Source organism: Panicum virgatum, chromosome 9K (genome assembly GCF_016808335.1).
Source record: "Panicum virgatum strain AP13 chromosome 9K, P.virgatum_v5, whole genome shotgun sequence".
Classification (NCBI taxonomy): domain Eukaryota; kingdom Viridiplantae; phylum Streptophyta; class Magnoliopsida; order Poales; family Poaceae; genus Panicum; species Panicum virgatum.
The window spans coordinates 4405113-4432590 of NC_053144.1; the positions used below are offsets into that span (position 1 = coordinate 4405113).

The 27478-nt window shown below is 50.2% G+C and overlaps 2 protein-coding genes across 2 annotated transcripts; both read right to left on the reverse strand.

The window, feature by feature from the left end:
* Positions 1-21989: 21989 nt before the first annotated feature.
* On the reverse strand, positions 21990-22578 carry LOC120648972 (zinc finger A20 and AN1 domain-containing stress-associated protein 7-like). Its single transcript, XM_039925590.1, has 2 exons — positions 22264-22578; positions 21990-22176 (listed from the first exon to the last, which is right to left on the reverse strand). Exons 1-2 carry the CDS (start codon positions 22527-22529, stop codon positions 21990-21992), a joined length of 453 nt encoding a protein of 150 aa, XP_039781524.1. The 5' UTR covers positions 22530-22578.
* Positions 22579-23661: 1083 nt separating this feature from the next.
* On the reverse strand, positions 23662-24762 carry LOC120648475 (zinc finger A20 and AN1 domain-containing stress-associated protein 7-like). Its single transcript, XM_039925249.1, has one exon. It carries the CDS (start codon positions 24194-24196, stop codon positions 23789-23791), a length of 408 nt encoding a protein of 135 aa, XP_039781183.1. The 5' UTR covers positions 24197-24762; the 3' UTR covers positions 23662-23788.
* Between the last annotated feature and the right edge of the window lie 2716 nt (positions 24763-27478).

Here is a 27478-nt window from a genome sequence, read left to right on the forward strand (position 1 = left end):
GTTCCAAGGCGTCGAAGTCCTTCTCGAGCTTCCTCACGTGAATGAGGTATGCCGCGAGCTGGGGATTGTTACAGCTGAAATTCCCCCGGACCTACTTGATGATCAGCTGAGAATCTCCCTTCACCAAGAGCTGCCGGACCCCCAGAGACAGAGCTTGTGTCAGGCCAAAGATCAAAGCTTCATATTCTGCCATGCTGTTGGTAGCCTTGAACTCAAGGTTCACCATGTACTTCAGCTGATCTCCGTTTGGGTTGATGAGGACCACACCAGCTCCAGCCCACTGCTTGCGGACGGACCCGTCGAAGAAGAGTGTCCAGTTGGGCTCGGTGAAGACTGATGTCCTGACTTCCGGCTCCGGGGGTCCAGCGTTGAGGTCCGGACCCCCCAGAATTGCTTGGGGAAGGAGTCCATTCTGCTATGAAATCAGCCAGGATTTGGCTTTTGACTGCATGGCGGGGCTGGAAGTCCAGCTGGAACTCAGCCAACTCTGCTGCCCACTTGGTGATGTTGCCCGTGGCGTTGGAGTTGTACAGGATCGCTCTCAGCGGATATGAGGTCACTACGATAACTCTGTGTGCCTGAAAATAGTGGCGCAGTTTCTTGGATGCAATAAGTATGGCATAGATAAGCTTATGCGTCTCAAGATACCTGGCCTTTGCCTCGTGAAGGACTTCGCTGACATAGTAGACTGGCTTCTGGATGGTCCGGACCCTGGCCACCGGGTCCGGCTCGCCCTTATCCACCATGTCAGGTCCTTGGGCCCCCAGCGGTTCTGGGTTCCCACTGGATCGAGGCTCTTCCGGACCCCCTTGTCCGAGGTCCGGACCTTCAGACAGAGGAGTGGTTGCCGGACCCCCATGTCTGTGATCCGGCTCACCATCCTTGGCCGGGGAGACCCTGGTGTCCCCCTGGCGAGCTTGCTCCATCCTTTCGGCAACCAGCACCATGCTGACCACCTCTGCAGACGCAGTAAGATACAAAAACAACGTCTCACCTGGCTCTGGTGCCACCAATACCGACAGTGAGGTGAGGTGCTGCTTCAGTTCCTGGAAGGCTTGTTCAGCCTCTTCAGTCCAAGTGAATGGACCGTACCTCCTCAATAGCTTGAAGAAGGGGAGAGCCCTCTCAGCCAGCCTCGAAATGAAGCGGCTAAGAGCGGCCAGAGATCCAGTAAGCTTCTGGACGTCCTTGATGAGGCCAGGAGGCCTCATCGCCTCGATCGCCTTGATCTTGGCTGGGTTTGCCTCGATGCCTTGATGTGAGACCAGGAAACCCAGCAGCTTCCCCGCCGAGACACCGAAAATGCACTTCTCGGGATTCAGCTTCATGCGCGTGGCGCGCAGTCGGTCGAAGACGAGGGACAGGTTCTCAACTAGTGTTGACCCTACCTTAGTCTTGACCACAATATCATTAACATACACCTCAACTATATCTCTAATTAGATTACAGGAAGTTTTGTTCATAGCTCGCACAAACGTGGGTAAGGCATTCCGCAGACCATATGGCATGATGATATAGCAATAAAGTCCATCCATTGTTAAAAAAGCAGTATGTTTCCTATCCTTTCTAGACATCTGAATCTGGTGGAAACCAGAGTATGCATCTAGGAAAGACAAAAGGTCACACCCGGAGGTGGAGTCCACAATCTGATCGATACGTGGAAGAGGATAGGGGTCTCTAGGACATGCCTTGTTGAGGATGGTGTAGTCGATGCACATCCAAAACTTCCCGTTGGCCTTTGGGACGATGACCGGGTTGGCCAACCACTCGGGGTGGTGGACCTCCTCGATGAAGCCAGCGTGTAGCAGCTTGCGGACTTCTTCATGGATGAAATTCTGCCGCTCCACGGACTGCTTCCGAGGTTTCTGGCGTACCGGCGTGGCGTCGGGGTAGATCCTCAGATGGTGCTCGATCAATTCCCTAGGGATCCCGGGCATCTGTGACAGTTCCTAGGCGAACACGTCCATATTTGTCCGGAGGAAAGTGATGATCGCGTCTTCATATTTCTCCTCTAGGTTTCCCGCGATGCGGGTGGTCCTGGAGGAGTCCGCTCCGATCTGCACGGTCTTCACGGGAACATTGTCCGGGTCGGACGGTTGAACCTTAGGTGACTTTGCAGGCGCCCTGGCTCACGAGGTGGATGTGTCCTCCTCGGAACGTGCAGCCTCTGCCGCCAGAGCAAGCAGTTTCTCAACTGCAGCGACGGCGGCGGTGCGGTCACCCCGCACGGTGAGGACATCGGCAGGGGAAGGCATCTTCAGGACCAAATACCCGTAATGGGCAATGGCCATGAAGCGGTAGAGAGTCGGCCTGCCAATGGTGGCATTGAACGGGAGGTTCACCTCCGCAACATCGAACTGGACGCTCTCTGTGCGGAAGTTCTCATTGGTCCCGAACGTGACCGGCAGAGTGATGCTCCCTAGAGGGAACACCGGATGTGGGCCCACTCCGGAGAATGGGCGAGAGGGAGTCAGCTTGGTCTCCGGGATCTGCAGCTGCTTGAACGCTGCATAGCTGATGACGTTGAGGCCAGCCCCACCGTCAATCAGTACGTGATAGAGCCTGATGTTGGCTATGACAGGGGCGGTGACTAGAGGTAGTACACCAGCCCCGGCCATATTCTCCGGGCAGTCAGATGGCCCGAAAGAGATGGTGTTGTTCCTCCACCTGTGGTGCGGCGCCGCCTTCAGGAACCCCGGCTTTGCCGAAAGGACCTCTCGGCGAAGGGTCTTCACGTCCCGCCGGGAAACAAGCTCCCAGCTTCCGCCGTACAATACGTACTGCTTCTTGCAGCGCTCCTCGTTGTCAAAGTCGGAGTTGTCGCGGCTGTAAACGCCCTTCAGCTCCCGAGCGGGGGATTGGTACCCCAGCTCCTTCTCCCCGGCAGCGGCCTCACTGTCGGAGGCTTTCTCCTTACCAGACCGCTGGTGAGGAGGGGGTGAGCTGTCCTTGGAGGCCTGCTCACGCCGCCCACCGACCCGTTTTGCGAGTTTCTAGATCTCGCGGCAGTCAGCGGCACTGTGGCGAGCGGTGGGATGAACTGGACATGAACCTCCATTGCCACCTTGCGGGCGTGGGCGCTTGCCATGCGTATTCTGGCCCCCAGCCGCTGCCACAGTAGCTGGTGCCGCTGCTGCAGCAACCGGACCGCCGGCTTGTGGCTCCCCGCGCCCCCGGTTCTTGTTCTTCTTTTTCTTGCCACCGCCCTGGATGGTAGCTCCGGAGTGTAACACCTCCGGTGTTTAACACTATATTAAACAGGCAATTCACATGCGATGACACGTTAAACCCTCCCCCAATTTCTCAATTACTGCAAAGCCGAAATTCAGTTTAAACACGCCAAAAAGTCAACCCTCACACTTTTGCTCAAATGAACTCTTGCCCATAACAAAAGTCGTAGAGTTGGACAAAACAAACTACTTTCGTGTTCAAAGTTTTTCAAGTTCTAACATGAAAATTTGAATTAACCCCGAAAAACAAGCGGGATCATTAAACTTGAATTCAAATTTTGAACTTCCAAACCATCGCTCAAATGAAGTTTTGCCTGAAAGGAAAGTTGTAGGAAATTTAATTTTGAACAACTTTCGTGTTCAAAAATTTTCGAGTTTCAATTGAAAAATTTGAGTTTTTGCTAAGTCAAACCGTGGGCTTTTAAATTTCTCTCTCCACTCATTTCTCTCTCCTCTCTCTCTCTTCCTCGCTGACCCTCCCCTGCCCCGAGCGCTCAGCGCGCCGCTGCCGCTCGCTGCGCCGCTGCACGCTCCCGCTCGCTGCCCTGCTGCCTGGGCGCACGCCGCTGACCCCCTCCCCGCTCGAGTGCGCACGCGCCTGGACGCCGTCCTCGCACCGCCCTGCCCGTTGACGCGCGCGCCGCGCCAAGCGCTCGACGACGCGCCGCCCTCGCCGCCGTAGCGCCCAAACGGGCCGGCCGTGCACCTGCCGCCCGCACGCCACCCCGCCATCATCGCCTCGCCTTCACTGCGTCGCTACCCACGCCACCGGCCCGCTTGCTGCGCCCTGACCCGCCTTGAAGGCCGCCTGGCGAGCACGCCACCGCCAGGCCGCGCGCACCGCCGCCGCTGCCTCTTCTGTGCCCAGCCCCTCCTCACGCCCTCACTCCCCCTTTTAGCTCGCGCCGCGCGTGTGCCCGCTCGCCCACGCCCCATTCCCCACGCCCAAGCCCCACCCCTTCGCCCAGAACGGCCAGCGCCGCCGCGCCACCGCGCAGCGCCGCCGCGCCCCCATTTTCCGCCGCCAAGCCACGGCTCTCGCGGAGAGCCCGGCTCAGCCCTCCTCCACCCCTATCGAGCACCCAGCTAGCTTCGATTCACCCCCAGGCAACTCCCAGGCCCGCCCATTTTCACCCAGAGCCTCCCAGTGCCGCGGAACGCCGCCGCCCACGCCATTGCCGCCGTCGAGCACCCCCCTCGCCGCGGAGCCCCTTCCCCGCCCTTCCCCGACTCCAATCGACCCCGGAGCTAGCTTCCTCATGGCGCCGTGAAGCTCCCCGGCCGGCTTTTGCCCCTCCTCCCACACCGGAGCGCCGTCGTCCGCTGCAGCCGCCGCCGCCGCTCCCTGGGCGCCGCCGCCGACCCTGCTCCGGCCGCCCCCGTCGACCGCATCACCCATCCTTAGGTAGAGCTCGGTGAGCTCTCTCCCCTGGGCCCCATCCCAGCCGCCGGCGAGCCCCTCCTCGCCGGGAAAACCCCCACCGCCGCCGCCTCTGTCCCCAACTCCGGCCAGGGACCCCTGCGCAAATAGTTTTGGGTTTCCAGGGGGTTCTGTGAGAAGTCCAGGGATCCCTTTGCAAATCTGAGTTTATGTTTTCTAATTTTTCCAGTAAACTTGTAAATTCGTTTAAAAATCGTAGAAAAATCAGAAAAATTCAAACTCAACTGTTCTGGAATCTTTGAGAAGAGACCTACAACTTTTGTTACATGGACTTTTTCATTTGCTCAATGGTTTTTATTTCATTTAAAATACAAAGAAAATGTACTTTATATTAGATCTCAAGTTACAAGCATGAGTTGCTAGCCATTTTTGGTCGGTAGGTTACATATTAGATGTATAACCTTGTGTAAAAGTTTCATAGACTTTTGACATGCCTAGATATCAGTTTATTTAAATCTCGCTTTATGCCTTGTTTAAAATAGTTTGTTTGTACCTACTGTTTAACTTGGTTTACTGAGCTCAAACTTTTACAGTACCCTTAACTTGATGTTTTGTTGCTGTACAAAAATTTTGAGAAATTCTAGATGGGTGGAACCTGTCCAACTAATTAATAGTATAGATGTTTACACTAAATCAAGAAAAATAGTTTATTTGCATAGAAAAATCTGATAATTTTTCTAGGGGATGAAATTGGGTTCATAACCATGCTGGTAAAATATGAGGCTCTGGAACTTAGTATAACAGCCTATAAAATTTAATTTCGATCCATGCAGCATTACTTTGTGCTATTTTTCATGCCCTGTAAAATGCTTATTTAATTGTGAAAAATTTATGGAAGGCCCATATTTATGTATAAAACCTTCAGTTAAAATTTCATTACCAGTACTTGCATAGTTTGACCTGTAAAATTCATTTTTGTTTCCAGCAGTAGATATTTGTTTTATTTTTCGTGGTAAATAGGCTGCATAAAATGGTCTGAAAATTTCACAGTAGGCAAGTTACTCAGATATGTACCTGGAATAAAAATTTCAAACCCAGAATCTTTGTTTAACATTATTTATGATAAGGACATGCTTAACCTAGTAATAAATGAGAGAAATCCTTTCTTTTGCTGCATAGGGATAAATGATAAAATCCACCCTAGTTACTTTATGAATTCAGTTATAACGATTATTACTCTATAAATGATTGTCCAAAATGTTGTAACATAATCTTTTGCAAATCATCCTGAGTTTGTGTTGGATTACAACTCTTTAGTGGAGAATTGATTAAATCGTATCACTAAAATAACTCACGCATATGCATGTCATTTAGATTCGACTACTCTCCCTGACGGTACGTACGAGTTGGTGCCGGAGTCCGAGAGTGAGCCGCGTGAAGCTCAAGTGAACCTAACTGAAGTCACTGAAGACCCGAACCGAGTTTCGGAAGAGCCCACAGCTAGCTACGCTCAGGAAGGCAAGCCCCGGAGCATGTTCTACCTATTTGAGTTTATGCCACTATTTATATTCCTGTTTATTTGTGCATTTAAGTTGCAGGAATTGTTTGGAACCTTAGTTGCATGATCCTAGGTACCTATGCTTGAACACTAGTATTTGTAGGTCGCTAGTTGGCTAGGCTAATGGTTCGGTAGAAGTCGAGTGATTGCCTGTCACTCGCGAGCTCATAGGAGTTGAATGCTTACTACACACTGCAATATAAGGATTACGGGCGGGGTTGTTGTACTGGTGATACCCCGTCTGTTTAGTCAAAATGGATAAGGCCGCGGTGTGTGGTAGTGGTGGTTAAGCGTTTGAACGTACTAACCACATGCCGAGAATATGGTAATCGGTAAGCTTAAGTACCTGATGGAACCGGCCGTGGAACATACTCCCCACTGTCTGGTCTATGGTCACGCACGGGTGCAGGGCACCCTAGGACGGTGGGCCTGTTTCATGCCCGGGGAAAAAGGGGAAAAGTCGCGTGGGGACTGCATTTCCCATGCGTGTGTTTAGGTCTGCCTGGCCAGGTTAATAAATTCGATTCGAATCGTCCGTCTCTCACGGATATTGAGACTGCTTAACCCTTTTGCCACATAGAGTAAGAAGTGGAACAATGATGATGAGAAATTTTGGTTGATTGATGAAAAATAATTGCTCTCCACCATGTATGCTTTAGGATAGATGCTAATGTAAAAGGGTTAATCATAATAGAACTTGAAAGCTAAAATCGGAAAATAAGGACTCACTGCTTTTCGGCAAAGACAAACCCCTCAAGCCAAAAGCCTTGCATGTCTAGTTAGAGGGTTAGTTATATTCTAGTCGGGTAAGCCTTGCGGAGTATTAGTATACTCAGCCTTGCTTGTGGCTCAATTTTTGTTTCAGGTAATACTTTTGAGGACATGATTGCTAGCTTAACTTGGCCGTGTACCTTACCCCCTGGTTGGTCGGTGGAGTGGGATACGACTCCGGCCAGCGATGGCAAGGCCGAGTGATGTCATGTACGGGCTTCATCATGACATCATGTATCGTCGTTTAGAACTCGTTTTATTTTTCCGCTGCAATGAACTCTGAACTACTTTCATTTCGAATTTCAAGTACCTTTCAAAGACTTCGAACTTGGGTTGTAATAATTAAGTTAAGACCCGGTAATGTAATATATTTGTGAAATGTTGTACTCTCTGGACCCACCTTCGTGTGGGTTACATGTAAGCTTTGGGTTCGATCGACGCTTAGGTGGATTCTTCGGGACTTTACCCGACAGCACTGCCGAATTACTCCGTTTGAAGTGCGTGTTAGCCGGGATTGTCTTTAAGATGATGGTTAGCGCACTTGAGCCGGATTAATTAGGGCGGTACTGCCACAGCTGGTATCAGAGCCGAACAAAGCGCACACCCGAGAGTGCGACTAGATTTTAAAAGTTTTACTTAAAACTTAGCCACGTAATCGCATTTGGTAAATACGTTGGTTCGTTAAGGATTGTGTATAGTACGTAAAGCCCTAGGGAATATTATGGGAGTTTTAGGTGGCTATCTAACTTATGGTTATTTATATCTGACTTCCAGCACATTACTTTCTGTACTTTAATTCAGTACTTTACATTATGTGACGACGCACCTACGCCAAGGTAAGACGGTAAGAATCCTCAGTCAACTGAGAGAGTTTGACCTTCCCGTCGGTGATGCGAGCCGAACGCTGCCCTCAAGCAGTGGCTTACTTGAGGTGCTGCCAATATACCAACTGTTAGTTGGCTATATTGGGAGTAAAGTATACTCAGTCAGCTGAGGGAGTCTGACCTTCCCGTCGGTGATGCGAACCGAACACTGTGCTCAAGCAGTGGCCTACTTGAGCTGCTGCCAATATACCGACCATGAGTCGATTATATTGGGAGTAAAAGAAAAACCGTGAATACGTCGCCTCGGTAGCGTATGAGCACTGTCCATGCAGTGTGGGACGCATGGATGCCGCTTCTATAGTGAGCGGTAATGTATGGGGACGCTTTCATGTGTGCTGGCATGAAAGGTTCAATGAATATATATATATCTGTCAATTTTCTGCAGGTACACTAACCGCGATTACGTAAGTTAATAACGATTAGAACTCGGCTAGAAATATATATATAGGGAGAGACGTAAGTTGTGCCCTGCCACCGGTGCTAACCCCGTAAGCCCAAAAACTATTTGGCAATTGTTTTCTTGGAAGGACGATTAGGTCGTGCATGCATCATGCTCATAAAATCGAAGGCCACTGAAAATAGATGTGGGTTAGTCGGTAAGGTTAAGGTTTGCACGTGAGCACGGTTCATCTTCTCTCAATTAAGGTCTATCTAGAAATCTGTCATTTCTGCTATATCGTGGAAGATGAATTATTTGGCATAGTAGAAGACTTTAATTGTAGAGGCGCTAGTGGATAATTTTGCTCCAAAACTTGTCTACTAGTTGCTGTTTAAATTTGGGAATTTTTCGACTTGTATATATTGGGGCACATTAGAAACTTTGACACCCAGTTTTTCGGTCAGCTTTGAGCACTTGGGTTGCACGAATTTTTAGGCTTTCCTAGAAATAATTTCTGCAGAAGTGTTCAACACAAAACTTGTGCCAAATTTTCTTACCAAGCTTCTGTAAAAATTTGGTAATTTTAGGCTTAGTAATTTGTCCTCAGCACTCAGTTTACTGGCTCTCTGGTCACTGAAAATTTTGGGCTGACAGCAAAGCAAACTATAAGGATAAGACCTTCTTAGGCTCTGATCTAGCTCTTGAGTTGACTAGCAAAGTTGTTTCTAACAACCTAAGGAATGTCCCTGTAAATTTTGAGAATTTTTAGAGCTCCATGCTTTCAGTTATACTCGTTTTTGTGCACTACCTAAAATCTGTTTTAGACATCACTCACTTGTGTACATCTTTTGTACAGATGGCTGCCCCTGCTCTCCTTATATTTGATGAGGATGGGCGTGCACACTCCGAGTGCACACACTGGCAGGGTTTTCCCTCCATTCTTTGGGAGGTGATGCGCGATGCCGGATATCCCAGTCCCCCGCGCTATGTGGGCGAGGAGTTCCATGAGATGGGAGTTGCGCGCTGTCGCGTGCGCATGACTCATGCTCCCCACCCTTTTCCAGATCACTGGGCTTCCTTGGAGCTAGAGGTAGTTGGACACCGTCTGATTGACACTTGGGAAGTTGCAGCCATGACAGCACTCAACAAGTTTTGTGAGAAGAATTACGCAGCTGTCACACTAGCTCCTATTGGCCTCTTCCCAGCAGAGCAGCCCCATGACCCTAATTGGCTTAGTCGGGTCGGACACACTGGGTACCTTCAGCAGAACAGAGCTGCAGAGACTATCTCCATGACAGTGAAGTGCATGAATGCACTCTACCGCTTGCAGACTTTACAGGCCAAGGCCATGACCCAGATCATTGCTTCTGCACGGACCAGCCATGAGATAGTGATTGCTAAGAATGAGCAGATCAGGGATCTTGATGCCCATGTTGGTGAACTGGAGGGTCTGATTGAGGAACGTGATGTCCTCTTGGACAACAGGGATGCTGACTTTGCACTTCTGGAGCAGCAGTTCACCACCCAGCAGGTTCAGTTGAATGCTGCCTTTGATCACATTGAGATGTTGGAGGCTCAGCAGGCCCAGCCTGAGGCCATGGAGGAGGAGCCCCAGGAGGTTCAGGGTATCTCAGGACTTGACACTATGTCTGGAGTGCCCCTGCCACCACTTCCGGGAGCTCACTCTCCAGTGAGGAGCGAGTCTTCCGTCAACAACCTGGACGACTTTTAGATGATGTCTTAAGTAGTCGTTCGCGCATACTCCTCTGTAGGGTAGCCTAACTTTGGATGGTGATGTAATAGGCTAACTAAGAGTTGAGTACCTCGCTTTTGTCAAAGAGTACCACTCCTATGTAAAAGTACCTTAATCGTTTAGGCGGAAGCTAAGAACTTGATGCATGGTTGTAATGGTTTAATTGCAGTGGAGTCTATCGCTGCAGAAACTTGTCTGAATTTTTATCCATGTTTTCCTTGCATTTCTGGGCTGTGTGTTGAATACCAAAGTGGTTGGGAATTTCATGATCTAAGTGCTCACCAAATTTCAGCATTTTTAGACCTGTGTGTCAAAATTTATGGCCCGAACATTATACCTCGGCCTGCTGAAAAACAGACTGGACAGAGCAGGAGAAATTGAATTTTTCGCCCACCTTAACTGTCGATTCAGCTTTGGAGTTGAATACCAAAGTTGTAGTATGATAAATTATCTATCTGCTGTAAAAAAATTGGGCGCATTTCGATGAACAGAGTGCAAGTTATGAATTTTCTTGTAACAAACAGCGTTGCTGTCCCTACTGTTACGTGCTCCTTTCAGTTCTACTTTTCCGCGCTTACCCTTCTGTTCTTGGGGTTTGTCATGTGTCATCCTACTAATGAGTGAATTTGCCATTCCAGATGGTGGGAGCGACACGTGGCAACCCTGAGGGTTTCGGGGACGCGAATGGTAGCAGTTCGCAGCGACCGCCACCCCCGCCACCCAACTTTGCGGAATATCTGGCCGCCCAAACCGAGTTACTCCGTCAACTCGTCCAGGGGCAACAACAACAGCAACAGCAACGGGGTGGACCCAATGTTCATCAACCTCAAGCTGCTGGTTACCCGGAATTCTTGGCAACTCAGCCCCCTCTGTTCAATAAGACAGAAGAGCCACTGGATGCGGACGCTTGGATTCGCACAATTGAGTCCAAGTTTTCACTACTTCTGGCACCATGCTCAGAACAAAACAAAGCTCGTTTTGCCGCGCAACAGCTTCGCGGTTCGGCACGTCTTTGGTGGGATAACTACCTTGGCATGCTCCCAGCTGATCAAGTTGTCACTTGGGATGAATTCAAGGCTGCATTCAGGGGCCACCATATTCCAGAAGGACTCATGGACAGGAAGCTAAATGAGTTCCTGGCTCTTACTCAAGGGACACGTACAGTTCTCCAATATGCCCAAGCTTTCAACAATCTCTGTCAGTACGCGGGCTATCATGCTGACACAGATGTTAAGAAGCGTGATCGTTTTCGTAGAGGCTTAAACACCAAGCTCAAGGAACGACTAAACCCCATTAGGGTCGACACATACAATGAGCTGGTAAATCTCGCACTCACTCAAGAAGACTGTATCATGACTCACCGTGCTGAGAAAAAGAGGAAAGCGCCAGCTGGACCCTCTAGTGCGCAGCCACAGAGATATCGCATAGTACAGAATGTTGCACCCCAGATTCCTCAGAAAGCCCCTCAGCCAGGGCGTTGGGTTATCAGGCCTCCACTGCAGCAAAGTGTTGCACGTTTCCCTATTCCTCAATTAACTGGTCCAAGGCCAACTGCTCCACCGCCAGCCCGTCCAAGTGAGGGAAATCGTTGTTTCAATTGTGGGAGCTCAACTCATTTCGCCCGTGAGTGCCCGCAACCCAGGCGACAAAACCAGGGCCAAGGCTTTAATCAAAACAACAAGAACAAGGGCAGAAGGCAAACTGTTCAGGTCAAGCAAGGGCGTATCAATTTCACCACTCTTGCAGAACTTCCTGAAGGCGCACCAGTGATGACGGGTACATTTTCTATCCACAACAAACCTGCAGTTATATTATTTGATTCTGGTGCATCGCATAGTTTCATTGATGCAAAATTTGGTGCAAAAGTGGGTTTGGATTTTATTCACACGAAAGGGTCATACATGATATCAACCCCAGGAGGTAAAATTGCTTCAAACCAAATAACACGACTTGTGCCAATCAAGTTGGGTAGCTTAATCGTCAACACCGACCTTATACTCCTACCACTTGAGGGTATAGATATCATCTTGGGGATGAATTGGATGACTCAGCATGGGGTTATTATAGATATTCCCGCCAGGGCGGTGGAATTAAATTCGCCAAAATATGGAGCCACTACTCTCTATTTGCCCTTCCGAGAGTGTGTCAATTCTTGTGCTTTTGCCCTGAGCACATCCAACCTAGAAGAAATTCCTGTGGTATGCGAGTACACCGATGTGTTCCCGGATGACTTGCCAGGAATGCCACCAGATAGAGAGATTGAGTTTATTATTGAACTACAACCAGGCACTGCCCCTATCTCAAAGAGGCCGTATAGAATGCCACCTAAAGAGTTGGCCGAGTTAAAAATCCAACTTCAAGAACTTCTGGACAAAGGCTTCATTCGCCCCAGTGCATCACCTTGGGGTTGTCCCGCCCTTTTTGTAAAGAAAAAGGATGATAGTTTGAGGTTGTGTGTGGACTACCGACCTCTCAATGCGGTGACAATCAAAAACAAATATCCCCTTCCCCGCATTGATGTTCTCTTCGATCAATTGGCTGGAGCTAGGATTTTCTCAAAGATTGATCTTCGCTCCGGCTATCATCAGATTAAAATTCGTCCATGTGATATTCCTAAAACCGCATTCTCCACACGGTATGGACTCTATGAGTATTTAGTCATGTCTTTTGGTCTCACAAATGCACCTGCCTATTTTATGTATCTCATGAACTCGGTATTCATGCCTGAGCTCGACAAGTTCGTCGTGGTTTTCATTGATGACATCCTTATTTATTCCAAGAATGAGGAAGACCATGCTAAGCACCTGCGCATTGTTCTCCAACGTCTTCGGGACCATCAGCTCTATGCTAAATTCTCCAAATGTGAATTCTGGCTAGATAGTGTGAAGTTCTTGGGCCACACTATTTCCAGCGAAGGCATAGCCGTGGATCCTAGCAAAGTGCAAGAAGTGATGGACTGGAAACCTCCTACCTCCGTTCATCAGATTCGCAGTTTTCTTGGTTTAGCCGGATATTATCGTCGATTCATTCCGGATTTCTCCAGAATTGCTAAGCCAATGACCGAACTATTGAAGAAGGGAGTAAAGTTTGTGTGGGATGAAAAATGTGAAAAGGCTTTCCACACCCTAAGGGAGCAGTTGACTACAGCACCTGTCTTAGCTCAACCTGATAACACCAAGTCCTTTGACGTGTATTGTGATGCGTCTGGTACTGGTCTTGGTTGTGTGCTCATGCAAGACAATAGAGTTATTGCTTATGCGTCACGAGCTCTTCGACCCCATGAGCAGAATTATCCTACTCACGACCTTGAATTAGCAGCGGTCATTCATGCTCTAAAGATGTGGAGGCATTATCTTATGGGTACTCATTGCAATATCTACACCGATCACAAAAGTCTCAAATATATCTTCACTCAAGCTGACCTAAATATGAGACAAAGACGGTGGCTAGAATTAATCAAGGATTATGATCTTGAGGTGCACTACCACCCGGGCAAGGCTAATGTTGTAGCAGATGCACTCAGTCGCAAAGCTCATTGCCATTGCCTATCCGTGGAATCCTATTCGGATACCCTCTGTCATGAGATGAGGAAGCTCCAGTTGGAAATGGTTCCCCAAGGTACCTTAAATCACATTTCAGTTGAACCAACCCTTCATGATCAGATCATTATGGCCCAATTACATGATAAGGGTGTTGGGATCATTAAACAGAAACTCTCTCAAGGAGAAAGGAAGTATAAGTGTTTTCGTCAGGACCATAAGGGAGTCCTATGGTTCGAAAGTCGTTTAGTTGTTCCGAAAAATCATGATCTTCGGAAGCAAATTCTCGACGAGGCACATCTCTCCAAATTTTCTATTCACCCGGGCAGTACCAAGATGTATCAAGATCTTAGGCAGAATTTCTGGTGGACTAGGATGAAAAGGGAAATTGCTAAATATGTCTCGGAATGTGACACCTGCCAGAGAGTAAAAGCCAGCCACTTGAGAGTAGCCGGTTTGCTTCAACCTCTGCCTATTCCATCGTGGAAATGGGAAGATATAAGTATGGACTTCATTGTTGGATTACCCAACACATCCCAGAAGCATGATTCCATTTGGGTTATCGTGGATAGACTCACCAAGACGGCACATTTTATTCCAGTACATACTACTTACACTGCCAAGAAGTATGCTGAGATCTATCTCGATCGCATTGTTTGCTTGCATGGGGTACCCAAGACAATCATTTCTGATCGTGGAACACAGTTCGTTGCACGCTTTTGGGAACAGTTACAAGCATCTCTTGGGACAAAATTAATTCGAAGCTCAGCTTATCACCCACAAACTGATGGACAAACTGAGAGGGTAAACCAAATCCTGGAGGACATGTTAAGAGCTTGTGTCATCCATTATGACAAGAGTTGGGACAAATGTCTAGCTCTAGCGGAGTTTTCATACAACAATAGTTATCAAGAGAGTTTGAAAATGGCACCATTTGAGGCCTTATATGGTCGACGGTGTCGTACGCCTTTGAGCTGGTCGCAAGTCGGAGAACGAGTAGTATTCGGACCCGATCTCGTAACAGAGGCAGAAGAGAAGGTGAGGGTAATACAAGAGAATTTAAAGGCCGCCCAGTCTAGGCAAAAGAGTTATTTTGATAAAAGGAGAGACCCTTTGCAATTTGAAGTGGGTAATCATGTCTATCTTCGCGTCTCGCCAACCAAGGGTGTACAAAGATTCGGAGTAAAGGGCAAATTAGCTCCACGATATGTTGGCCCTTATGAAATCACTGAGGTTTGTGGACCCGTGGCCTATAGACTACGACTTCCTCCTCGACTAGCAGCAGTACATGATGTTTTCCATGTTTCTCAACTCAAGAAGTGTATTCGAGTCCCCACCGAGATCATTGAACAAACAGAGATATTAGTGGAACCTGATCTCTCTTATGTCGAGTATCCTATCAAGGTTCTTGATCAAAAGGAAAGGGTTACTCGAAGAAAAGCAGTTGGAATGTACAAGATTCAATGGAGTCACCATACCGAAGAGGAAGCTACCTGGGAAACTGAAAGCTACCTAAATCAAAATTTCCCCGGTTTTCTGAATTCAACTGGAGGTACATCTTTTCCCTCGCTTAGTTGCTTATCTGAATCTCGGGACGAGATTCTTTTAAGGGGGGTAGGCTGTAACACCTCCGGTGTTTAACACTATATTAAACAGGCAATTCACATGCGATGACACGTTAAACCCTCCCCCAATTTCTCAATTACTGCAAAGCCGAAATTCAGTTTAAACACGCCAAAAAGTCAACCCTCACACTTTTGCTCAAATGAACTCTTGCCCATAACAAAAGTCGTAGAGTTGGACAAAACAAACTACTTTCGTGTTCAAAGTTTTTCAAGTTCTAACATGAAAATTTGAATTAACCCCGAAAAACAAGCGGGATCATTAAACTTGAATTCAAATTTTGAACTTCCAAACCATCGCTCAAATGAAGTTTTGCCTGAAAGGAAAGTTGTAGGAAATTTAATTTTGAACAACTTTCGTGTTCAAAAATTTTCGAGTTTCAATTGAAAAATTTGAGTTTTTGCTAAGTCAAACCGTGGGCTTTTAAATTTCTCTCTCCACTCATTTCTCTCTCCTCTCTCTCTCTTCCTCGCTGACCCTCCCCTGCCCCGAGCGCTCAGCGCGCCGCTGCCGCTCGCTGCGCCGCTGCACGCTCCCGCTCGCTGCCCTGCTGCCTGGGCGCGCGCCGCTGACCCCCTCCCCGCTCGAGTGCGCACGCGCCTGGACGCCGTCCTCGCACCGCCCTGCCCGTTGACGCGCGCGCCGCGCCAAGCGCTCGACGACGCGCCGCCCTCGCCGCCGTAGCGCCCAAACGGGCCGGCCGTGCACCTGCCGCCCGCACGCCACCCCGCCATCATCGCCTCGCCTTCACTGCGTCGCTACCCACGCCACCGGCCCGCTTGCTGCGCCCTGACCCGCCTTGAAGGCCGCCTGGCGAGCACGCCACCGCCAGGCCGCGCGCACCGCCGCCGCTGCCTCTTCTGCGCCCAGCCCCTCCTCACGCCCTCACTCCCCCTTTTAGCTCGCGCCGCGCGTGTGCCCGCTCGCCCACGCCCCATTCCCCACGCCCAAGCCCCACCCCTTCGCCCAGAACGGCCAGCGCCGCCGCGCCACCGCGCAGCGCCGCCGCGCCCCCATTTTCCGCCGCCAAGCCACGGCTCTCGCGGAGAGCCCGGCTCAGCCCTCCTCCACCCCTATCGAGCACCCAGCTAGCTTCGATTCACCCCCAGGCAACTCCCAGGCCCGCCCATTTTCACCCAGAGCCTCCCAGTGCCGCGGAACGCCGCCGCCCACGCCATTGCCGCCGTCGAGCACCCCCCTCGCCGCGGAGCCCCTTCCCCGCCCTTCCCCGACTCCAATCGACCCCGGAGCTAGCTTCCTCATGGCGCCGTGAAGCTCCCCGGCCGGCTTTTGCCCCTCCTCCCACACCGGAGCGCCGTCGTCCGCTGCAGCCGCCGCCGCCGCTCCCTGGGCGCCGCCGCCGACCCTGCTCCGGCCGCCCCCGTCGACCGCATCACCCATCCTTAGGTAGAGCTCGGTGAGCTCTCTCCCCTGGGCCCCATCCCAGCCGCCGGCGAGCCCCTCCTCGCCGGGAAAACCCCCACCGCCGCCGCCTCTGTCCCCAACTCCGGCCAGGGACCCCTGCGCAAATAGTTTTGGGTTTCCAGGGGGTTCTGTGAGAAGTCCAGGGATCCCTTTGCAAATCTGAGTTTATGTTTTCTAATTTTTCCAGTAAACTTGTAAATTCGTTTAAAAATCGTAGAAAAATCAGAAAAATTCAAACTCAACTGTTCTGGAATCTTTGAGAAGAGACCTACAACTTTTGTTACATGGACTTTTTCATTTGCTCAATGGTTTTTATTTCATTTAAAATACAAAGAAAATGTACTTTATATTAGATCTCAAGTTACAAGCATGAGTTGCTAGCCATTTTTGGTCGGTAGGTTACATATTAGATGTATAACCTTGTGTAAAAGTTTCATAGACTTTTGACATGCCTAGATATCAGTTTATTTAAATCTCGCTTTATGCCTTGTTTAAAATAGTTTGTTTGTACCTACTGTTTAACTTGGTTTACTGAGCTCAAACTTTTACAGTACCCTTAACTTGATGTTTTGTTGCTGTACAAAAATTTTGAGAAATTCTAGATGGGTGGAACCTGTCCAACTAATTAATAGTATAGATGTTTACACTAAATCAAGAAAAATAGTTTATTTGCATAGAAAAATCTGATAATTTTTCTAGGGGATGAAATTGGGTTCATAACCATGCTGGTAAAATATGAGGCTCTGGAACTTAGTATAACAGCCTATAAAATTTAATTTCGATCCATGCAGCATTACTTTGTGCTATTTTTCATGCCCTGTAAAATGCTTATTTAATTGTGAAAAATTTATGGAAGGCCCATATTTATGTATAAAACCTTCAGTTAAAATTTCATTACCAGTACTTGCATAGTTTGACCTGTAAAATTCATTTTTGTTTCCAGCAGTAGATATTTGTTTTATTTTTCGTGGTAAATAGGCTGCATAAAATGGTCTGAAAATTTCACAGTAGGCAAGTTACTCAGATATGTACCTGGAATAAAAATTTCAAACCCAGAATCTTTGTTTAACATTATTTATGATAAGGACATGCTTAACCTAGTAATAAATGAGAGAAATCCTTTCTTTTGCTGCATAGGGATAAATGATAAAATCCACCCTAGTTACTTTATGAATTCAGTTATAACGATTATTACTCTATAAATGATTGTCCAAAATGTTGTAACATAATCTTTTGCAAATCATCCTGAGTTTGTGTTGGATTACAACTCTTTAGTGGAGAATTGATTAAATCGTATCACTAAAATAACTCACGCATATGCATGTCATTTAGATTCGACTACTCTCCCTGACGGTACGTACGAGTTGGTGCCGGAGTCCGAGAGTGAGCCGCGTGAAGCTCAAGTGAACCTAACTGAAGTCACTGAAGACCCGAACCGAGTTTCGGAAGAGCCCACAGCTAGCTACGCTCAGGAAGGCAAGCCCCGGAGCATGTTCTACCTATTTGAGTTTATGCCACTATTTATATTCCTGTTTATTTGTGCATTTAAGTTGCAGGAATTGTTTGGAACCTTAGTTGCATGATCCTAGGTACCTATGCTTGAACACTAGTATTTGTAGGTCGCTAGTTGGCTAGGCTAATGGTTCGGTAGAAGTCGAGTGATTGCCTGTCACTCGCGAGCTCATAGGAGTTGAATGCTTACTACACACTGCAATATAAGGATTACGGGCGGGGTTGTTGTACTGGTGATACCCCGTCTGTTTAGTCAAAATGGATAAGGCCGCGGTGTGTGGTAGTGGTGGTTAAGCGTTTGAACGTACTAACCACATGCCGAGAATATGGTAATCGGTAAGCTTAAGTACCTGATGGAACCGGCCGTGGAACATACTCCCCACTGTCTGGTCTATGGTCACGCACGGGTGCAGGGCACCCTAGGACGGTGGGCCTGTTTCATGCCCGGGGAAAAAGGGGAAAAGTCGAGTGGGGACTGCATTTCCCATGCGTGTGTTTAGGTCTGCCTGGCCAGGTTAATAAATTCGATTCGAATCGTCCGTCTCTCACGGATATTGAGACTGCTTAACCCTTTTGCCACATAGAGTAAGAAGTGGAACAATGATGATGAGAAATTTTGGTTGATTGATGAAAAATAATTGCTCTCCACCATGTATGCTTTAGGATAGATGCTAATGTAAAAGGGTTAATCATAATAGAACTTGAAAGCTAAAATCGGAAAATAAGGACTCACTGCTTTTCGGCAAAGACAAACCCCTCAAGCCAAAAGCCTTGCATGTCTAGTTAGAGGGTTAGTTATATTCTAGTCGGGTAAGCCTTGCGGAGTATTAGTATACTCAGCCTTGCTTGTGGCTCAATTTTTGTTTCAGGTAATACTTTTGAGGACATGATTGCTAGCTTAACTTGGCCGTGTACCTTACCCCCTGGTTGGTCGGTGGAGTGGGATACGACTCCGGCCAGCGATGGCAAGGCCGAGTGATGTCATGTACGGGCTTCATCATGACATCATGTATCGTCGTTTAGAACTCGTTTTATTTTTCCGCTGCAATGAACTCTGAACTACTTTCATTTCGAATTTCAAGTACCTTTCAAAGACTTCGAACTTGGGTTGTAATAATTAAGTTAAGACCCGGTAATGTAATATATTTGTGAAATGTTGTACTCTCTGGACCCACCTTCGTGTGGGTTACATGTAAGCTTTGGGTTCGATCGACGCTTAGGTGGATTCTTCGGGACTTTACCCGACAGCACTGCCGAATTACTCCGTTTGAAGTGCGTGTTAGCCGGGATTGTCTTTAAGATGATGGTTAGCGCACTTGAGCCGGATTAATTAGGGCGGTACTGCCACACGGAGCCACCAGCCTTGGCGTCTCTGTCTTGGGGGACTGAGTGCCATGCGCGGCCCTCAGCAGCCCTGGCACACTTGTCAGCCAGCGAGGAAAGTGTGGTAACGCTTTCCACCTCGTGCGTCGCCAGTTTCTCAAGCATCTTCTCATCACGTACCCCCTGACGGAAAGCAGTAATGATAGATGCGTCAGAGATACGAGGAATGGTACCCCGTACCTTGGTGAAGCGCAAGATGAATGCCCAGAGCGTCTCTCCGGGTTTCTGCCACACGGCGTGGAGGTGAGCCTCCACACCATACTGCTGGTACGCACTGGCGAAGTTCGTAGTGAACCTCGCACAGAGCTCCTCCTAGGACTGAATCGTCCCAGGAGTGAGGTTCATGAGCCAAGTCCGGGCTGGCCCAGTCAAGGCTATATGAAAGTAGCTCGCCATGACAGCGTCTTTGCCACCAGCTGCTGTGATGGCGGTAACGTACACCTGCAGGAATTCCGACGGATTAGTCGTATCGTCGTACTTCTCCGGCAGGTGCGGGCGGAACATGGACGGCCATGCCACCGCGCGGAGTTAATCCGCCAACGCAGCGCAACCCACCACAGCCACTGGGGTGCCCGCCTGTATCCTGGCGTTTCTCGGAGGCTTGGGTGCCGCTGCATCTAAGTCGACGTTGAGGTTGCGGCCCTCGATGTTGAGGCGGCGTTCTCGCGCCCTTTCCACAGAGATACGGGCGTCCTCACCCGCGCGCCTGCGGTTGAGCTCCGCCCGCAGGTCTTCTGTTCGCACACCCCTCACCGTGGGGGAGCACACGGACGCCGACGCACCGCCCTGGCGCTGGTGGTAGGGTACCACCGCATTGCCAGGCGGAGGTCGTTGCCCAGTCCTTGCAGAACTGGGAGAGGCCTGAGCAAGATGGAGGAGACGGTCAACGTCGTCCTGCCACTGCTTCAGGGCGTCTGGCAAGGTTGCAGCAGCTGGACGGTTGCGAAGCAACTCCCTAGCTGCCGGCAGCGCTCCGCCGCTCGCAACTTGTGAGGGGGCCCTTGACGGGCGCCCTGACTCTTGCCGACGTGCAGCGCGCGCCACTGCCGACGTGCAGAGGCGTGTGGCGCGGATGACGCCACACCCTCCGTCATCTCCACATCGTCGTCGTGGTGGAAGTTCTCAACCACTAAACCATGGAGATGGGCAAGAGATGAGCTAAAACTAATTAAAGCTCCCCCTACCTGGCGCGCCAAATGTCGTGGTGTGCAAACCCACAGCCGGGTGGCGTATTGCACCCGCCTAAACCCAGAGGGTGAGTACTCGGGGGTTAGCTAGGTTTAGCCCAATCTAGATGCAAGAACACGGTGAACACAGCTGGTTTAGAGTGGTTCGGACCGCCGGAGCGTAATACCCTACGTCCACTGTGTGTTGTATTGCTTGTGCTCTCAAGAGATTGAGAATGGAATTGTTCGGAGTGAATCCGAGCTTGTGTTGCCTTGACCTCGTTTGGCCCTCGCTTTTTTTTGGAGCGTGCAGCGAGTGCCTTCCTTTTATATCTCAAGGGAGGCGCGTACATGGCCGTTGCGTCCCCGACAGGTGGGCCCAACGATGTAGTATAAAATAACATACTGTACAGACATTATGGCGTTGCAGGCGACGGAGATCTCATTCCTGGATTTCATTGTTTTGCCCGTGGGAATCTTCCGTCCGGCATAGCCATGCCCTGTTTTGTCGAAACGGCGCCAGGGCATAGCTTGCGGCATAGCTTACCGAAGCCTGCCGCGTAGCTGAACGGGCCGTGTAGCTTGCGCCGTAGGCGGTATGATGAAAAGGTGTCGTGCCGTCGTATCCATTTAATGCGGCAGACGGGCTCTGCGCGGATGCGGCTCATGCGGCTGCACTGTGTATCTCGGTAATATGCGGTCTACAGTGAGGCCTGACAAAAGCTGCCCCGCATGCGGCGGCGGCAAAGCACGCCTCAACCACCCGCATTGAATGCGGTGGGTGGGCGAGTCTTCCAGCGGAAGACTCGCGACCGCGCCTGCGCCTGCGGGACAAGTGGCGCCCCCGGACCCTGCCCCGGCGGTATATTGGTTCTACGTGCGTGGGTGGGGGGTCCGCGCCCTCGGCTGTTGGCGCGGAGTTTCCCCTCCTCAGGGACACGTGGCGTGACCGGACCCGTCCCAGAGCGGTGAACGGGTCCGGGGCCGTTGGCCCGGGGAGGTAAGAGCCTGACCCCCTGGGGCCTGGCTGTTCCGCCCCTTAGGGCGTAGTTATGGATGACTACGTGATTCCTGCCTTGCTGCAGTAGAAGTGGGTATCCCTGCTACAGGGTACCGACAATTAGTGTTTGGAATTTACAACCCATCTATGCAAAAAGTTTTGTAAATAGATTTCATTTAGTACTTCAAATTAGCAAGATTCTTTCGAAATTTTTTTTGCGTTTCAACTAAACATGTCCTTATTGAGATAAGGTTTGCAACATTATTGTTCAGGCACGTGAAAATAAAAGAGAAGGAAAAAAGAGTAAACGATCGACGAATTTACAAGTCATCATCCACAGTTTTAAACACCAGATCCAGATCAGAGAGCGCATCGGTTGTCTGCCTCAGATCTTGGCGATCTTGTCCGCGACCACGACCGGGTTGTTCTTGGCGATCTGCTCGCGGCCGGCGCGCTTGTAGTCGAAGCCGCAGGCGTGCTTCTCTGCGTAGCGGTGCACGCCGCAGAAGGTCTCGCCGCAGCAGCACCGGAACCCCAGCAGGCCAACCTTCTTGCGGCACGCCGCGCGCCGGCTCGCCGCGGCCTTCGCTGGCTCGGCAGCGGCCGGGCCAGCGGCGCCGCCGCCGTCAGGGGACGGCGCGACGGCGGCGGCGGCGCACGTGTAGATCATGGCCTTCTTCTCAGGCGGCGCGCCGCGAGGTGCTCCGGGCGCGACGGCGCTCGTCTTGCAAACGTCCTGCATCTTCTTTGTCTCGTCGGAGGGCGCCGCGGCGCCGCCCGCGTCGGCGTACTCGCGGTAGCACTTGGAGCACATGCCGCCGGTCGCCGCGCCGCCGAAGAATCCGCACCCGGTCGCGCACGGGGCCGCGGCGGCGGCGGCGCCGATCTCGTCGACGTCGACGCTCTTCCGCTTCTCCGCCGCCATCGCCACCGTGCGGAGCGTCGTCGAACACGTCGTTGGTCGAGGAGCGAGCGTGACGAGCTTGTTCGCGTCGATCGAGTGCAATGCAACGTGGGTGCGCGGCTTCTTATATAAGGAGTGACACGTGCGAGGGCGACACGGCGTGGCCGACGGAGCCGTTGCTGGTTCGGAGCGTACGCCGTACGCGACCTATTTGTCCTGTTCGGATCAGATGCATTCTTTGTGACTCCGAACCGAAACAAATATGTGCTTCCCGCCTCGCCGATCTTAACAAACATACGGACCTTAGGCGAGTTTTCTTTTTAAGTAAATTTTCTCATCCCAACTTTTTAATTTAGGAAACTTATAGCTTATGTACATAAATTTTACATTATGTATAATTTTTTCAAAAACAACTTCTCAGGGAATGTTTTTCAGCGCAACTTTCGTGATACACAACTTTTACACACATCTTTTTTCAATAAAATTTTCAAAAGATATTCTTTAGCATGACTTTCCACGACATACAATTTACTTGTATAACTTTTCTTAGAAAATTTGTCGGAAGTTTTTTTAGCATATCTTTCACGGTAATATTATCTAGAAAACATTTCACGCAAAACTTTTAAGCCTAAGTTCACTATCCAACTTTCCGACAAATATTTTTAGCATAATTTCAATGAAACTTTTATCAAACAAAAACTTCTCAGCAGAAAATATAATAGAAGGTAAAAATACTGAAAAGGAAAAGAAAAGATAACACTTACCAAAACTCAAAGGAACACCTTAGAAAAGAAAAGAAAAAGAAAAGAAAAGAAAAGAAAGAAGAATGAAACTAATACATGTGTCCATCACGGCATCACGTGCGTGTGCACTAGTAAAATAAATCGTATTAGCTCATAATAGACTTCTGTATTTGTAAGACTGTGTCTCGACGGAGCGCGGACAGCTTGTCTCGCTGTCTCGTCACGTATCAGAAGCTTGCAAATATGTGCCGGTGGAATTGGATTTCCGTGCTCCGCGCTGGAAACAAGAAATTGAAGAAGGGCTCCACGCCAGTTGGAACAATTGCTGTTAAGAAAACTAGCGCGCAAGGGTGCGAATGGAATCGCATTCGCATGTACCAACACTGGTGGCCCTTTTATCGCATTCATCATCCACAAAACTAAACACAGAGTGTAGCACAAGCACACAACTAAAACTAGTACAGACTTTTCAAAAAAAAAAATTGCACAGCACAGCACAGGCTTGGTCGTTGATGCACTGCTGGCTGGTTGTCTGCCTCATATCTTGGCGATCTTGTCGGCGACCACGACCGGGTTGTTCTTGGCGATGCGCTCGCGGCCGGCGCGCTTGTAGTCGAAGCCGCAGGCGTGCTTCTCCGCGTGGCGGTGCGCGCCGCAGAAGGTCCCGCCGCAGCAGCACCGGAACCCCAGCAGGCCAACCTTCTTGCGGCACGCCGCGCACCGGCTCGCCGCGACCTTCGCTGGACCCCCCGCGGCCGTCGCTGGGTCGGCAGCGGCCGCGCCATCGGCGCCACCGTCAGGGGACGGCGCGACGGCGGCGCGAGGTGCTGCGGCCGCGAAGGCACTCGTCTTGAGGACGTCCTGGATCTTCTTGCTCTCGTCGGTGGGCGCCGCGGTGGCAGCGGCAGCGGCGGCGGCGTGCTCGCGGTAGCACTTGGAGCACATGCCGCCGGTCGCCGCGCTGCCGAAGAATCCACACCCGGTCGCTCACGGGGCCGCGGCGGCGGCGCCGATCTCCTCGACGTCGACGCTCTTCGGCTTCTCCGCCATGATCGCTACCGCGCGGAGAGTCGTCGAGTGCGTGCTGTGGCCGCGGAACGCGCCGTTCGTTGCAGAGCGGGGCGAGTTTGTTCGCGTCGATCGAGCTCAAGCAAAGTCTTGGGTTTTTTTTTTTTTGGCTCTGGGGCATCGGGGTTGGTCTTATATGGACACGCATGGCGACACGACGGAGGCGGTGCTGGTTCGGAGTGCGCGCCGTACGCGACCTCTCTCTCCGAATTAGATGCATTCGCGACTCCGAACCGAAATCTCTGGCTCTGTCTCGCCGACCTTAACAAACATAACCACTCGTACGAAACCGCGTCGGGGCCGGTCGTGACGGGCTCCATCACGCATTTGCTTGATGATGATCTGGCCACTGGCCTGGGTCGCGTAGCGATGCCCGAACAAGATTTAGAGAGAGAAAAAATGGCGCACAGAATTCTAACGAGAACCCTTGCTGGATGCGTTCGATCAAGAGGGGCGGCGGCGTAGCCGATTCATTCTCGCGGGTTGGCCGCCGCCGCCAGCCGGTGGTCGTCCCGCTTGGCGACGACGAAGCACAGGTGCTGGTCTTGCGGCCGCCGGAACGCCCACACCTCGACGCGGTCGCCCTTGTTGAAGCCGCTGCCGGCGACGAAGCTCCCGTACCCGTGGCCGTTGATCACCATGGCCATGGTGCTGCGGAACGAGTTCAGCCTCAGCGCCGCCGGCGCCCGCGCCGCGCCGCGCTCGTAGACGAGCACCGGCACCCCTGGGTACCTCGTCCTGTCGTCCCTCTTCTTCGCACCGTCGTCCTGCCCTTGAGCGGCGGGGCTCTTCGAGCGGCGACGGTGGGTGCCGTCGAGGCCGCAATGCGTGAACTCTCAGGAGAGGGCGGAGGCGGTCGGAGCCGCCGGACCAGATGAGGAGGCGGCTCTGGTCCGACCTCACATCAGATTCTGTCAAGACCTTCTCCTGGACAAAGTGCAGCGACAGGTCGGGAGGGAGGGCGTGGCGGGACAGGAGCTCGGCGCGCTCCCACGCCGGCTCCGTGCCGCCGCCGCCTTCCTGATTGGCCTTCTTCCCTGCTGCCGGAGGGGACACCGGCGGCTCGGTTTTCGAGCGCTTGCTCCCCGGCTCCGCGGCTGCTGCTTCTTCCTCTTCGTCGTCTTCTTGGGGCGCCTGCAACAACTTTGGCGGCGCTCGTTGGCTGCTCCGTCTCACCATGATAGCTCACCGCGCCTTTTATCGCATCGGTGGAAAGCAACAGATCCACCCCGGGCCCCTCCGCCGCCGCGCCATTGCTCCACGGCGAGGCGTCACGAGGCCCCAGCCGCAAGTCTAGGTCAAGCGTGTCGTCCATCTTCACTCCTCGGAAATTAAACCACCCATGCCGCGTACCGGCGCTCTTCAATTTGGACACCACCGTCTCGTCGCCGGGGTTTAAGCAAATCCTATGGATGAAACTGCAGCGCCGGCCGCTGGTGGGAGCAAAATGTGTTGGCTAATAAGAAAGGAAGACACGAGGGAAGGGTGGTTAAGCGCGGTGGAAACTGGAAACCGCGAGGGTTTTGCAAACAACCGTGTCTTCCACCAGCACGAAACCAGCTTAATTAGGACTAAAAAGTAAAAATGGAGATTGCCGCTGTGGGATCCACTCGGAGGTTAGAGATATCGTGTTGAATTTGTAGATAGATTTCTCCGAGATTTATTTATAGATAGATTTCACAAAGATCTATTTAAATAAATGCTAACAGCGTTTCATATCCTACGGCTACGGTGTCACGCCATGTCCATATGTCAGTGCACCGTAAAATCTTTCCTAGGTACAAGAACGAGGAAGGAGGAGCCGAATGGCTAGCTAGCAGCCCAACTATAGCCTATATCTTTTTTCCTTTCATTTTACTTTTTTTTCCAAAACACACTACAAACGCAGACGGTTACAAACGCACGCACACTCCACCATGTAAATACACACACGCGACCCTATCCTTACGAGCACCTTCAAGAGAAGGAGCCGCCAGATCCTCGACACTGATGAAGTCCACCATAAGAATACACGCACGCAATTCTACCCTTACGAGCACCTTCGAGAGAAGGAGCCGGCAGATCCTTGAGACTGACGAAGTCACCACTGGAATGCGAAAACAAATGCCGAATCGAGGACTCGAACCTGGTGGGCAGGTTCCACCACAAGGAACCTTACCAGCTGAGCTATGCTCCGTTCGCATTTTACCTTCTCATTTAACCTAGAATATACTCGAGTGATTTATTTTCTTTCTCTACTCTTTTCACTTTTATTTATCTTTCTTTTCCCTTCAATCATCCGTTAGATATTTTTTAGTATGTAATATATGTATTGTTTTTTCACCCGCAAAAAAAATGTATTGTTTTTTTTCATTTTTTTCCTTAAAAGGATAATAAATCTATACTAGATTGTTCTACATTTTGGATTGTTCTAGCAATGGAAAATTATTGTTTTATTGTATACTCATGTCGTTATAGTAGTGAGAATTCATTAGTCACTGATATTTTTTATTGTGCCAACTATGAAGTTTATAGTATTCCATGGTAGACTTAATAATTCCAGCTGTCAATAATCCATGGTTCCATACTTCCATGGTTCCATACTTTCAGTGAATATTGATAAACAAACACTATGAATCAATATTCAAAATCATACGTTCCACTAGACATCTAGGATTGATCTAGAAGTTATGCTTAGGATTGTTCTAGAAGTTAAATTTTATTGTTTTGTGTCGTTTCTATGGTCAAGAATTAATTATTCCATTGTGTATTTACATTAAATTGTTATGGAACATTGTTTTGAATATCTTGCGTGCGAGTGTGGCATCGAGCTATGTTCTTTTCACTCATTTACCCAGCTAGCCGGGGCGTTCTCCTAGCGATGGCTATAAAAGAAAAATTACGCCCAAACGAGGAAGGCGAAGAATAACGGCTCGATCGGCCCAGCCGCCCAGCCTTACTTTTCAAGTCATCTGCAATGTCGCCAAATGTTAAGCCCAATACGTAGCATGGGCTACCTGCCTCCACTCGGTTGTTTCTCAAGCCTGAGTATCTAATGATTTCGGCCCAGCTCATCCGCCTTGCAAAGTTTTTTCCATTGTTAAGCAAATCTGCAATAGTTAGTTTCGAGACTTGGATGACGTGCCGGCTTGGCACTATGATACAAGAGGATTGTTCTGC